The following is a 15,708-nucleotide window of genomic DNA, read 5'->3' as shown; positions in this document are numbered from 1 at the left end:
TTAATTAAAAAAAAAAACATACCTCTTCCTTTTTCTGAATTTGGGCTTTTTCATTTCAGTATTATTTCTGGAAACTGGCAACTGTAAATAACAACAACAAAAAAGATGAGGTAATTCATATGGGACTGGATGAGCTCAGTAAATAGTGGATCCTATATGGGCCCAGTAATTTAGCCCAGAAGAAAAACTCTGGACCATAGCTCTGAACAACACCCTAGGTCAGTGGTCGGCAAACTCATTAGTCAACAGAGTGGCAAACCACAGCTCGCGAGCCGCACGTGGCTCGCAAGCGACAGTTTGCCGACCACTGCCCTAGATCAACTCTAAGTCAACCACTTCACAGTCCCTGCAATTGCACTGATCTGCTCAACTTCCAGGAACGGTAGGCTGATTCAGATGAATACTATCCCCTGCATCCAGGTTCATCACCTTCACATCCACATAAAAATACTAAGTAAAACAACTTTTTAAGTCTTAATTCATATATGACCATTAAAGAAAGGAAAAGAAGTATGTATGTGCCAGAAACATGAGGAATGCAACACCATATAGGTGGGAACTAGCATGGTAAAGGCCACAAGGAATTTGCACCAGGATAGGGCACAAAGAACTTGGGACTGGGGTTTTAAAGATTCAGCAAAGATACAATGAAGAATGTGGGGAAATTAGAACCTTCATACATTGCTGAGAATGTGAAATGGTGGAGCCACTTTGGAACACAGTTTGACAGTTCTTCAAATGCTAAATGTAATGCTACCCTATGATCTAGCAATTCCACTGCGAGGTATACACCCAAGAGAAATAAAAACATATGTCCACACAGAAATTGTACATGAACATTCATAACATCATTATTGATAATAGCCAGAAAATAGAAACAGCCCAAATGTCCATCAGTAGATAGATAATATGTTGTATAGCCATACAACGGAATATTATTCAGTCTTTTAAAATAAGAAGGAAAGACACATACTACAATATGGATGAATCTTGAAAACATTATGCTAAGTGAAAAGTCAGAAATGTCAGAAACAAAAGGCCACATGTCTGATTACATTTATCTGACACATCCAGAAAAGGCATATCCATAAAGACAGAAGTAGATTAGTAGTTGCCAGGGACTCTGGAGAGGAGAGAAATGGGAGTGACTGGTAATGAGTATGTGGTTTCCTTCTGGGGTAATGAAAACATGTTCTAAAATTAGCTAGTGGTATTGGTTGCCAAACTGTATCTATACTAAAATTCAATGAATTGTAAGAGTGAATAAATTATATCTCAACAAAGGTATAATTATAAAAAAAGTAGTGACAGAAAAATTGAAAGGAGATAGAATATACTATATCAATAACTATTAACAAAAGGAACCCAATGTAGCAATATTGCTGTTAGAAAAAAAGCAAATGTTAAGTCAAGAACCATAATCAGGGATAAAAGGGTTATTACTCAATGCTAAAAAAAATCCACCCAGAAAGTATAATAGTCCTGAACCTGTATGTACCTAAAATCTTATCCTTAAAATATACAAAGCAAAACTAAAGTAGAAACTGATGAATCCAGTTAAAATATTTTAATTTACTTCTCATAAAAATTATAAAGCAAACACAAATTATGAAGAAATAGGAGAATTCAACAAAACAAATAATAAATTTAATCTAATAAACACATATCAAACCTGGCACTGAGTAATTACAGAATACATATTGTTTTCAAGCCTAAGACATTTGCAAATTTGACCACCTACTGAGTCACAAAGGAAGTCTCAAAAATATTAAAATAATTTCTATCTCACAGACCATATTCATGGACTAAAATGCAATAAAATAAGAAAGGAAATAAGAAATCAAAACCCAAAATATAGCTGAATAAATTTGTAATCAAATCATAGATATAGAAGAACTCACATTCTCCCATGGACCTTCCTGTGATAAAAGTTATGATCTATGTCAGGATATGCTCTCACATTTTAATTATTTGTATACAAGACTTACCTTCTCTCTGGGTAATGCACGTTGTCTCCATGTCGCACCTTGCATACTGTAGGTGCACATGAAGTGCATGTGGAATAAATTAATAATTGTTGGGAGAAAGATAGGATAAAGGCATATCAGCATAAAGAAAAAATGGAGTTGATGTTATTGTCCATTCTGTACTGCCATTGTTGGTGACTTAGGCATTTATCAAATTCATTCCATGTATCCTCAGCTTCTAAGACAGCTCAGTGCAACTCAATATATTTGTTAGCTCCTTTTGTCTTTTCATTTCAACTTACTAAAGTGAGAATTTCTTAGCCTGCTTTGTCGAATTCTTTCAGTTTTACTGATCTTGATTTTACTAATTTTGAATCAAGCATCTAAACTACAAAGAATAATTTTTTAAAAATTTACTATATGTTTAGCAGTTAGCAGAGTGATATTCACATTACACATTCAAAAGCATTAACTATGAAATGAAGACTGAATTTAGTAATTCCTCAAAGTATTATTAAACAACTTAAATAACTTAATAATCATTCAAGGGAAGTTTGTATGAAACACTCATGAGGCTGAAAACTAAGTAATTGTTCTTCTTTTAGTCATCTTCAATCTCAAGGAGTAATTCAAATTTTTTCCAGGACTGGAAATACATATAGATAGATAGATAGATAGATAGATAGATAGATAGATAGATAGATAGATAGATATAGATATAGATATCCTATATAATAAAGAGGTAATATGCTAATTTGTCTATTATGATATCCAAGTCATGACCAATCAACGGGTTGGACATGCACAGGAGGGGGGGGGGGGGACGGGGACTTCCGCCCCCAGTGGAGGCACGCCCAGGCCTGCCCAGCACTAACGTCCCACCCAGTGCTGAGGTGAAGCTGCCTGCCCGCATCGCTGGCCAGGGACGTGACACTGTTTGCCTGTGTCCCTGACCTGGGACGTGGCACTGCCTGCGTGCGTCCCCCCCAGCGTAGAGTTGCTTCTGTATCTCGGTGAACTTTGCAACAGACCCAAGAAGGAAACCGAGAGGGGAGAGGCCGGGAGCTGTGGATTCCCAGTGCTTTAGTCGCTTGAAAACAGCCGCACTTGGAATGCGAGGCAGCTGTACGTTCAGCTGAGAAGTGAGGGGGCTGAACACCACCGTCGCTGGGCTCTGGTCGGTCCAAGGCCCGAGTGTCCACCATGAAAAGGAAAAAACGGAGGGAGGGGCCCGAAGAAAGGGAGGACAATCAAAGGAAATGTCCTCTTTCCGCTGCCTACAAAAGCCCCAGGCCCGGCCACAGTTCTGTCTCCTTTTAGTCCCCTGTTCTCCAACCACAGAGGAAAGAAATAAGGAAGGAGTCTGTGCTGCCTCCAGAAAGTATCTATATACCTGATTGGCCGGTCGCCTCCCGCAGAGGGGAGCGGGCCTAAGCCATCAGCAAGACATCCCCTGAGGGCTCCTGGACTATGAGGAGGGGCATGCTGGGGTGAGGGACTCCCCTCCCCGTGCATGAATTTTCGTGCACCAGGCCTCTAGTATATATATAATTGTGTTTATATCAGGTTTATGTAATCTGCATAAACTGACTTGACATTGCCTATTTCCTTAAGTCACTATTCATCAAAATGAAAATATTTTTTATTTTTAAACAAGAAGTTTGTTAGTTGTGTTAAATCTGAGGGTATAAAATTCTGATTCAGCATTTTATGCTCATAGAAGACAAATATATTTCGTAACCTTCTTTTGAGAGTAATTGTCAGTCAAATAATCACTACAGACCTGCCTACTTTTATAGAATTTCTAAAAGTGTATCTGTGCCTTGAATAATGTACACAAACTCTTTGTCAAAAGTTATTATACAAAAGAACAGCCAATGCTCTCATTTAACTGGAAAATCGGCTGGGAAAATAAGCTTGACATAAGGATGAAAACTAGTTTCATGGAGCATTGTAAATGATGGTTATTACTTACACTGAATATCTGGAGAGTACAACGATAAAGTCTTCAGGCCTAGATAATGATTGTTCTTAACACTTCTTTGAAAAAGGGGAAGGTCAAAATGAGCATTTTCTAGCCGTATTTTCAACATGATTTCAACAGAGAGAATACAAATCTGCATAAATGTCCATCAGTTACCATATGCTCCAGTCTAGACAATCTTTAGAAGAGTTCAGTATTCCTGTGAGATTTGAACAATATTACAGATAGTCCCTGGCAAGATGACTTATAGATATCCTGCTGTCCCCTGCCCTATTTCTTCAGCCATGTGTAAGTTCACACTAAAGTGCTGTGAATTTCTCTGCTTTGAGGGGCTTACCAGAGAAAACACTGAAGTGTGTATTCAAGCTGTGAGCTGAGACACAGAAAGTATCTTTCCTAAAAATAGAAGTTGGCCACAAGACCACCTTAAACAGAAGGCATAAAAGACCTTCTATTAAACACCTCCCAATCCTGGGTGACAGTAGAAGGAACAGGACACTTCAAGAAGCTCTGATTATGTACTTCACTTGATAATTTTTAAAGCCTTGGTCTTAATTTCCATACCAGGGAGAGAACATAGAAATTCAGGAGGTTTTTGTTTGTTTTTAAACTGCTCAAATTTCACTCACATCTATAAAGTGCTTAAGGATACTAAGGGTTAATCAAAACAGGGTGTCCTGGGAGGAAGGATGCCCATGAAAAGCAGAACTTATGTCACAGTTGTTTACCTGATTGAATTGAATTAGATTATTTGACCTCTAATTAGAGATGCTCTAAAAATCCAAGTCTATTGAAAATAATTCCTATTTGTGTATAGTTTTTATCTAAAGTCACTGGATATTTTAGTAAGATGAATGCTAGAAGAAGATAATGTTTCTAAGGAAGGCTTTCTAGAATATACCCATTTCAATTGAATTTTAAAAATCTGAAGCACATAGAACAATGGTTATAGTACCTATATTACACATATTTTCTGGACAAAAGAATGAATATTGAGAGCTTCGTTATCTGTTTTACCATTTTGTGCTCCATCAACTAGTAAGGATCACCAGTCTGATTCTTTAACCCATGAATTACTGTCAAGTGTTCTCAGCATTTATTGCCAGCAATGTGTAAAAGATTATCTCTCTCCTACAGAGAAATAGACAGACTGTATCTACACAATAGCAACATTTTAAAAGAAAGATTATTCTTTAAAAAAATGTTGTCTGCATCCAAGTCTTTACATCAAGTTTCTGATGATTCCAGAGGTTGAAATGGAGGACAGTCTTAAACCCAGGTTAATCTATACCTCTCTTTGTATAATCTGGATAACCATGTCCCCCAATATGTATAGGAGTATAGCTGTAAGGTATGTACCTAATATACATATTTCACGGTATAGCAAATAATTTTTGAAACAAAGTGGAAATACGAAATACATAAGCAAAAAGAAAAATAGCACCTCAAAGTCATTATAATTTTAAAGCATTAAAAAGTAATAATTTGTAGTTCTTCAAAGAAAGTAAATAGGTTTACCTTCTCTAATATACATGAAAAGTTGGAAGACTGGTGGGCAGAAAGCAAATGTTTATAAATTTGAAGTTATAGGTGAGTTATCGTAAGTTAAAAGGAAATTCTACTAATTTTCACTAACACTGCATTTTTACACTTTCCCTTTGCAAATAGGAAAACAGTAGTAATTCCTATTAAGTTTAGAAAGATCATTTAATATCTAATGCAACAGCTATAATTTATAAAATAAAAATTCATTATTAAAATTCCAATGGTATGATATATTAATAACCACTCTATTGATGAGTAATATTGTTTTTAGTTTTAATGTAATAAATGAGGAAGATGGTGAATGAGAACTATTCTAACCTTTAAAAGAAACACAGATTCATTTTGTGTATAGCTTGATGTTGGAGACATGACTTATGTGTCACTGGATCAGAGAGAAAGTATTATGCTTGTAATGAATATAATCAGCAAAATAAATTGAAGAGCCTTTAGTCCCAAATAACAAAGGGTAACACCTAGACATTTCTTTTATGTGATAATTGGGCCTGGAGTTGAAGAAGTTTTTGTTTCTTAACAAAAAAGTGATCATATTTGGTAGCATTCTCTTTATTGCCTTCGGGCTCAAAGTTAAAATACAGAATATAAAATGTGGAAAGTTATAGTTGAAAAGTTTTGAATTTCTGGAATCTGTGACAACCACTTGGAATTTTGTAAACTTGAATTCCAAGTGGGTTTTAAAATAAGTATTATGTATCGAGAAACAAAATTAATACAATATTCTATTATTATAAATGGTGACATTCAAAATGGTATGTATTTGTTTTTTAGTAATTAGGATGAAAATAATTCTTAAAAGACAAAAGAAAAAATTGCTGACAAACATGAATTTCCATTTACTAAGCACCAGATCAGCATATCTAAAATGAATTTTCTCTGATAAATCTCTGCACTGAGACAAATCACTGATTTAGGAAGACAGCACTAACATCCCTTCCTTGTTCACGTCCACTTTCTACAGCACCCCTTAGGGCTGCAACCCCACAAAAACAGTCTGCCCAGCAGCCATGTGGATGGAAAAACTGCTTCTATCACTACTCCTAGGCAACGCATCTCCCACCACAAGCCCTGTGGACTTGGAGAATAGCATGCTCCCACACTAGGACACTGCTGTTTTATCTCCAGGGATGAAAACCAAAGGAGACTGCACCTCTGCTGCACTCACTCTGATGCACATTTCTCCTCTATCCCCAGCTCCTCCCAATGCCCTGCCCATTTTAGGAGAACAAGAAGGTCAATCTGGCTGAAGTCCAATCCACTAACGGGAAGTCAAATCAAACAAGGGCTAAACAAGTCCCAAAGTAGACTTTTCTTTTGTTTAAAGATCAAATACAATCATCCACACCAGAAAACAGTTACTTTGAATCAAAAGATCTTTGCTTGCTCTCAGAAATGGTATATTATAAAAGGATATCAGAGATTAATCCATTTAGCCTAATTTTAATATTTTACTACTAACAGTTATCCTGTAGAATTCCTATAGATTGTAATTTAAGATAGATATAGGTAAATTTTGCAACCAAATCAAGGTTGTTTAGTTATTAAGTTACTAAAGAGTATTTTGTTAAAAATTATTCTCCTGGAAGACTATTTCATTACAGTGCTTTCTGGTAGTACAGTTTTCCTCTGAAATTAATATGAAAAGAACTTTCTATTTTAAGGTTTCCACTAATTGATTTAAAGTAATAAATGGACAATGTTCTATATTAATGTGCACATATTTATAACTATTTGAAAATGCACATCAAAAGACATTTATATTTTAAAATTTACATTAATTTAGGGGGTGATAACAATGCTCTTTATTTTGATTGGGAATGGCAGTTACCTAAGTGCATAGCATAGAAAAAAAAAATCATCAAACTCTATGCTTAACATCTGTGCATTTCACGTGTTTAACTTTGACCTCAATAAAAAATTAAACTAAGGAAAAGATAAGTCGAATGAAAGATCACTATGGCAAATATGGCAAAATGGTGATGGAATACCTGAATGATACAAATTTGGAGAACAGTGGTCCAAGGAAAAGTGAATAATGCTCACAAAGTACAAGGAAACTAAATGAGTTTGAAGTCTGACTGAGACTCTTTCCAAGGGTTTCCTCTGCTTACTATTCTTTCTGATATTTCTCTCTGCCTGGGGCTAGAAGCCAGCAGGAGGGATCTATTATAATATTTATCTTTGTGGAAAGATGAATATAAAGCTAAGTGAATCAAGTGAATTGCAGTATATGAATTCCATATTAGTAAGCAAGCTTATTAATTAACACAAATATCCAGACATCTAGTCATAAAATGTAAGCAATTTATCCTTCCATTGGGCTAATGAAAATGTCCTGCTTATTATGAAGAATTTTTGCAATAATTTCAGGAAAAATATTTTTTCATTGGAAAAAATATAGCCTAAATTCCTCATACACAAACATATAAATCAAAAGAGTGGTCATTAATTTTGCCTTTCAAAGTGAATCTACACTAATAAAAGAAAAAGATGCAAATTGACCATACCTTCGCGACACACACCAGCCAATCAGGAGTGAGTATGCAAATTGACCCAACAAAGATGGCAGGTTAATTTGCATATGCAGGCGCCGAGCCACTGGGGGTAGGATGCTTACATCATCGCCATGGTGATGATGCAGGTGTTCCGCACTGCCCCAGCCACTCTGGGCAGCGTGGGAAGGTGGAAAGCCGGCTCCAGGCCTGAGCCAAGGCAGAAAGGTGGCTCTGGGCTGGAGCGAAAGCGGTGCTGGCAGCCAGGGGAAGGAAGGCCCATTCTTGCATGAATCTTCATGCATTGGGCCTCTAGTAAGTTAATAAAAGTAAAGTGTTAGGGGGGAAAATGCCCATACATACGCACATAATTTTTATATATAAGCCAAAAAATTATCAAACAGAATGAAAAAGAGATTCTTTTGCCATTAGTAACACATTATTGTGGTAGCCTTAATTAGAAATATGTAATATTCTACACTGAAAAAAAAAACTGAAGCAAAATGAATAGAGAGAATTCTGGCTCTATTACCTAACTTGTCTCTTTATTCATTTTGCTCTAGTTTTTTCATCGAATTGTTACCAGTAGCAATAGGAGAAAGGTTAAGTGAATTGTAATATATTTTGTTTTAATGAAAGAGCAATCTTTTAAAACATATCACAAAAGCTCTAAAGCCCCAAGAGAAAAGTTTTAGTATATAAGTATAGCTAAAGAATTACATAAATTTTAAAAGAAAAACTGAAAAAATGTTTGTAACATATTGACAAAGTATTAATTTTTAAAGAAAAAAAAAAGACTGACTGTAATATAGCTGGAATTGGCAAGCTAAGCCACTCATTCCCTTAAACTAATGATGGGACTGTAACTGGTACAATAATATTGGAGGGATTTTTGGTAAAGGATGTTAGGCAAATTTGCAAAATTTAAAATGTGCTTATTACTAGAACCCTACTTCTAGCAATCTTTCCTGTAAACATCTACAGAGATTGTGTACAATAATGTTGTTGCTTTTTTATTTGTAATTTTGCAAATCAAAGCAACCTAAATGTCTAGGAGATTGTTCAATAAATTAATACATTTCCATAAAATAAAATGCTCTGCAACCACTTAAGATTTGGCAGATTTGATTTGAGATGTCAATAAAATATTATTAAGGGAAACAGTAAAGTTTGAATTCATTCCATTTATGTTAAGAAAGTATATGTACTTATACATGTTATATTACACATGTTATAAAGAAATAACTATAAATAAATGCATTAAATTAATAAAACTTGGTTTAATTAAATGATGACTTAGATGATTTTTAAAATTCTATCCTCCAAATATAATATTATAACATTACTTTGAAAAAATGAATCATGATTAAAATGTGGGACTTCTTAAAAAAAAAAAAGACTTCTATATAATCTTAACTATCTAATAGAACTATGATGCTATTACAAGTCTGAGATTTTTAAATGTCCTTAAGTCCTCACTTCCTATCTCTTTTTAAGGAGAAATTAGGGAGAAAAGTGCTAGCATTTATTATACAAGCACCTACTAAAATATATTAACTATATGCTATTATAATTGCTTTTCATATTAACCTTTATAGCAATCATACAAGGTGATTATTATTGTTCCCAATGCAGAGATTAATTCAATGAGGTGCAGAAGTGTTAACTTGCCTAACATCACACAACTAAGTAGCAGAATTAGCTCTTAAAGGCAGATTTGGCTCATTCATAAATCTGTATTCTTTCCACCATAATTTTCTGTTTCCTAAACACAAACACACACACACACTCTTTCCATAATCTATGGTAGGCAACCCCATCAGCTACTCCTGGCATACCACTGCTATTATTCATTTAAAATTATTTTTATTTCTAGGCTAATTGACTCAGATATTTACTCTGGTCTACATCAGCCTTTTGACATTCTGAAATTACTTATTGAGCTGTTATAAATATTTTAGAGTTCATGGAATATTAGAGCAGGAAGGGACTTAGAGCAATCTAGATCTTCCCCTTTTTTAAAAAAATAAAAAACAATTAAGTGTGACTTATTCTCTTTCATTCAGACTGCTGCTATTGAGCAGAGATGTGGTCAGGTGGGTGCACCTACACAACTCACATCTATCTTAACAGTAGCCACATGGATGAAGAGCTGAAGGATGGGGACTATGAGATGAGCAGAGGCTTGCAGACAGAGCTCTGAGTAACTGCATTTCTACCCTTTATGGCTAAATATATAGTTGAAATGTTACAATATGTTGAGTAGAGAATAAGTAAAGTAGTCAATGATCTCAAGAACAGTATGTTTATTCCATTTCAACTTCTCTCTTCATAATAAGCCTTATAAATCCCTTGCCTTCTTGTCTAACATGTTACCATATTATTTTGTATTATGTCACTACACAGGTATACCTAAGTTTGTTGAGTCGTCCAGCGGTGTATTCAAAAGTCATGCCAACTGTTGGGCAGTTCTTGTTGTACAGTTTGTTCCATTCATTGCAAGATATTCAGTGTCCTTAAGATTTGCCCTAAAAATGCCTTGTATTCACCCAAATTACTATATCACAATACATACTTTTCCACAAATTCCTAAAAGAGCCCATAGAACAGGGGTGGGCAAACTTTTTGACTCGAGGGCCACAATGGGTTCTTAAACTGGACCGGAGGGCCGGAACAAAAGCATGGATGGAGTGTTTGTGTGAACTAATATAAATTCAAAGTAAAGGAGCAGAGGGGAGAGCAAGAGAACCCTCCACTCTTTCGGCTCCACGGGCCGGATAGAACAGCCAAACGGGCCGGATCCAGCCCGCAGGCAGTAGTTTGCCCACGGCTGCCATAGAACAATGTCTTTCAAACTATCTATGGAAAAGGAGCAGTTTTCCATCCAATCTGTTCAAGATCTATACCTCACAAACTTTTTTTAAATCACCATGGGGGAAAAAGCCACTAGAAAAAAAAAAAAAAAGTAAATACAAAACACAAGTTCCATTTTATTATTACATTCAACAGACAAAAATTACTTTCAAATTATTATACAAATTTATAAATTCTTACTCTCATTTTTTTGGTCTTATCTCATTACAAACCAAAAGTAAATAGTGCACAGAACAGCTATGGTCTCTTGACCACACTTTGAATAACAGTTTACTAAGCACAGTACCACCATCATTGAGAATCATTGGTAAAGATAAAGCAATATAGCAGGACAAACAAAGATGGTGGCATAGGTAAACACCTGAACTTGCTGCCTCGCACAACCACCTCAAAACTACAACTAAAAAACAAAACGGGTATCATCCAGAACCATGGGAAGGCTGGCTAAGTGGAAATTATACAACTAGAAGGAAAGAGAAAAGCACACTGAGACTCGGAGGAGGTGCAGAGGTGCAGAAGTGAAATGCAGAGGTACGGAGGCGCGCGTGTGGAAAGGGCTGGCAACTGAGTACGCTGTTGTCTTTTTCAATCAGGAGGGAGATACAAGCACCCGACTGCTCTGAACTCCAGTTCTGGGTGAGACTCTGGGGGCCCAGACTCATATGGGGAGAAACTGGACTGTCTGGCATCAGGCGGAACTTGAGGGCAACTTTCTCTCAGAAATGCTTGCAGCAATCATTGTTCCTGCACAGGACCGTGGGACACAGAGACCCGGGGACCTCTTCCAGGCAGGGCTGATGGTCAGTCATTGCTGTTTGCTCCACCCTGGTGATTCCTGAGACCCCACCCCACCCAATTTACAACCCCATCCAAGCTGTGTGCAGAGGCTTTTGCATATGAATGGCCGGGCCCTTTGCAATCTGAAACCTAACATACTGCAGCTGGGTCAAAGAGCCCCAGAGCTCCAAGAGAAGACCCAATGCTCCACAGCAGCTTGCATTGCTTTATAGCTGGGCCTCATCTGGGCACCTCCAAATCCCAAACAAAGAGAAGGAATCTGTAGATCTCTCTGTAGCTCCTCTGGGTGGCCTCACTCCTTGGAGATCCAAGAGCCAGTATACCCAGGGGTCAGAGGGAGACCATCCAGACTACAACTCTTTTTTTTTTTTTTTTTCAAATTTTTATTAAGGTATTATATGTGTAGATATCTTACCATTGCCCCCCAAGACTACAACTCTTCAGATCCGTAAGAGACACACTCAGGGGGCAGACTCAGTGAGCACCAAAGCCCCACTGAAGCAAGTCTTGCCCCATAAGGGTGTCTCCAGCACAGAAGTTCTCCCATCATAGACACAACTGATCCTCACAGACAATTGGCCTGGAGGTCAATTCCTCCCAGTGATACCAACAACAATCAAGGCTTAACTATAACAAGACTGTGCACACAGCCCACAAAGGGGTGCACCAAGAGTGTCCACCTCAGGTTAACTGGGGAGGCTGAGCCACTGGGCCCTATAGGACACCTCGCACACAAAACCACTCTATCAACTCAGGGAAGCAGCCAAAATGCAGAGACAAAGAAACAGGTCACAAACGAAAGAAATGGAGGAAAGCAAATGACTGGATATACAGTTCAAAACCACGGTTATAAGGTTACTCAAGAATCTTCTAGAAACCGCCGATAAATTTAATGAGACCCTCAAGGATATGAAAAAGGACCAACTAGAAATTAAGCATACACTGACTGAAATAAAGAATAATATACAGAGATCCAACAGTAGACTAGAGGATTGCAAGAATCAAGTCAAAGATTTGAAATACGAAGGAGCAAAAAACACCGCACCGGAAAAGCAAAAAGAAAAAAGAATCCAAAAATATGAAGGTAGTGTAAGGAGCCTCTGGGACAACTTCAAGCATACCAACAGCAGAATTATGGGGGTGCCAGAAGAAGAGAAAGAGCAAGATAGTGAAAACCTATTTGAGGAAATAATGACCGAAAACTTCCCCCACCTGGTGAAAGAAATAGACTTACAAGTCCAGGAAGCACACAGAACCCCAAACAAAAGGAATCCAAAGAGGACCACACCAAGACACATCATAATTAAAATGCCAAGGGCAAAAGACAAAGATAGAATCTTAAAAGCAGCAAGAGAAAAACATTTAGTTACCTACAAGGGAGTACCCATACAACTGTCAGCTGATTTCTCAACAGAAACTATGCAGGCCAGAAGGGAGTGGCAAGAAATATTCAAAGTGATGAACAGCAAGAACCTACAACCAAGATTACTCCACCCAGCAAAGCTAACATTCAGAATTGAAGGTCAGATAAAGAGCTTCATAGATAAGAAAAAGCTAAAGGAGTTTATCAACACCAAACCAGTATTATATGAAATGCTGAAAGGTATTCTTTAAGAAGAGGAAGAAGAAGAAAAAGGTAAAGATAAAAATTATGAACAACAAATACATATCTATCAACAAGTGAATCTAAAAATCAAGTGAATAAAAAAATCTGATGAACAGAACAAACTGGTGAATAAAATAGGATCAGGGGCATAGAAAGGGAGTGGACTGACAGTTCTCGGGGGGGAAAGGGGTGTTGGGTGTGGGGGTGTGGGGAGAGACTGGACAAAAATCGTACACCTATGGATGAGGACAGTGGGGGGGGGGTGGTAAGGGCAGGGGGGATGGGAACTGGGTGGAGGGGAGCTATCGGGGAGGAAAAAGAGGAACAACTGTAATAATCTGAACAATAAAGATTTATTAGTAAAAAATAAATAAATAAAAAAGTAAAGCAATATATAATAACTAGAGGCCCGGTGCACAAAATTTGTGCAGGGGGGAGGGGAGCGTGTCCCTCAGCCCAGCCTGCACCCTCTCCAATCTGGGACCCCTAGAGGGATGTCCGACTGCTAGTTTAGCCCGATCCCACCAGACATCCCTCTCACAATCCAGAACTGCTGGCTCCCAACCGCTTGCCTGTTGCCAGACTGATCACCCCCTAACCATTCCCCTGCCAGCCTGAACGATGCCTAACTGCTCCCCTGCCAGCCCGATTGCCCCTAACTGCCCTCCCCTGCTGGCCTGGTCACCCCTAACTGTCCTCCCCTGCAGGCCTGGTCTCCCCCAACTGCCCTCCACTGCCATCCCAGTCATCACTAACTGCCCTCCACTGCCATCCCGGTCATCCCTAACTGCCCTCCCTGCAGGCCTGATCGCCCCCAATTGCCCTCCCTTGCAGGCCTGGTCCCCCCAACTGCCCTCCCCTGCTGGCCTGATAACCCACAACTGCCCTCCCCTGCTGGCCATCTTGTGGTGGCCATCTTTGACTACATGGGGGCGGCCATCTTGTGTATTGGAATGATGGTCAATTTGCATATTACCTCTTTATTATATAGGATGCCAGTTATTATTAACCTTGTCATTTTTTATTCTAAGTATCCTTTAGCAGAGACTGAAATAAACAATTCCATCCACATTAACAATCCTCTATTACCTCATATAATCCTGTCCAAATCTTCAGACAGACACACAAGTCCTAATTCTTTTCTTTTTCAAAGGGCAACATTGCCTTCTATGATATTGCATCCCTCTCTGAAAAGGCACATCAATATTACTTAACAAGTGAAAAGTCCAGATTCTTTTTACAAGCCCAAAGCAAAGGAGTAAAATAAAATGTGATTTTAAAAGGACTCATTAAATATACATATTCAGAATACACACCAAAAAATGTTCACCTCATTTCCTATTCATCTTGGTTCATGCCCAACATCCTTTTCTGTTCCCCCAGGCTACACTCAACCTTCCCTGGATCCACTCTGCACCAACCCCATCACTCAACACAGAAAATATCACAGGTATAGGCTTTCCTTTCAATCACAATTCTTTTTCTTATGACACCAATATATTATTTGTCCAGAAGAATTTAAGCATTGACTCTGCTTTTTTCAGTGGTATCCTATTAAGAATATTGTCTCTTGAAGACAATGTCAAGGTTAATCCTATCCCTATCATAGTTTTGACAGTAAGTACAGTTAAACATCTCTCTGCACATAATACACTCAATGACGTGTTAAATTTTTCAAATTCTTTAAGAATGCTAGTGACTTTATAAAACTCCCCACCAAAAAATATTAGGTTTAAATTCATTCAAATGGCTGCTGATCTCACTTAACTTTAAGGTAAATATCTCTTAAGCTGTGAATATGAATTGTTTATATTTTCCATGAGATTGCACACATTATAATAACATGGCATATAAAAAATAAAATATTTTAGTATATGAGAGCATACATATGAACAATAATGTAAATAAAATAAAATTTGTATTTAAATTAAAATTTTCTATTCTAATTTCTGATAATTCTGTAACACTGATATAACCATAAATATTAAATTTCTAGTGTCAATCTAAAAAAGAAAACATAGTCAACTAACATTTAGAAGAAACATTTGATTATGTTATTTTGTTTTTAAATATTCATTTAATTTTTTTAAAAATTGTATTAATCAGATGGAATTTGAAGTCTGTACACTTTACATCATAAACCATCATCTTACCCTTTTGTTGGCCATGACAGCAACTTTGTCATCTGCTTTGGATTTATCTGTAAGATAATAAAATATGGCTGCTTCAAAAAAAGTACCTATGCTCCTGTTCAAATAAATGAAAAATTACACAATCAGAATTTTCCACTTTCTAATACTGTGATATGTGTTTTCAGTGGTTCTTTTGATCAGAATGCTAATACACTCAGCTTACCAGATTTGAGTAGAACACAGTAATTCAAAAGTAATAATAATAACATCAGGGATTTGTATAGTGATTTAACAA

The 15,708-nt window shown here is 37.2% G+C and overlaps 1 protein-coding gene across 3 annotated transcripts in view; it reads right to left on the bottom strand.

Annotated features, from left to right (window-relative positions):
• The window catches only part of ZCWPW2 (zinc finger CW-type and PWWP domain containing 2), a 78,353-nt gene that overhangs the window by 13,332 nt on the left and 49,313 nt on the right, over positions 1–15,708 (bottom strand). For all 3 annotated transcript variants that reach the window (XM_080675990.1, XM_080675991.1, XM_080675992.1), the window contains 2 exons: positions 15,435–15,481; positions 23–81 (listed from right to left, as the gene is read on the bottom strand). In XM_080675990.1, the coding sequence (XP_080532116.1) occupies positions 23–81; positions 15,435–15,481 (106 nt within the window). The remainder of the gene's footprint in view (positions 1–22; positions 82–15,434; positions 15,482–15,708) is intronic.

This window comes from Plecotus auritus (assembly GCF_963455305.1).
Source record: "Plecotus auritus genome assembly, chromosome: 6".
In the NCBI taxonomy this organism is placed as follows: domain Eukaryota; kingdom Metazoa; phylum Chordata; class Mammalia; order Chiroptera; family Vespertilionidae; genus Plecotus; species Plecotus auritus.
This window is presented reverse-complemented; position numbering and strand designations above follow the sequence as displayed.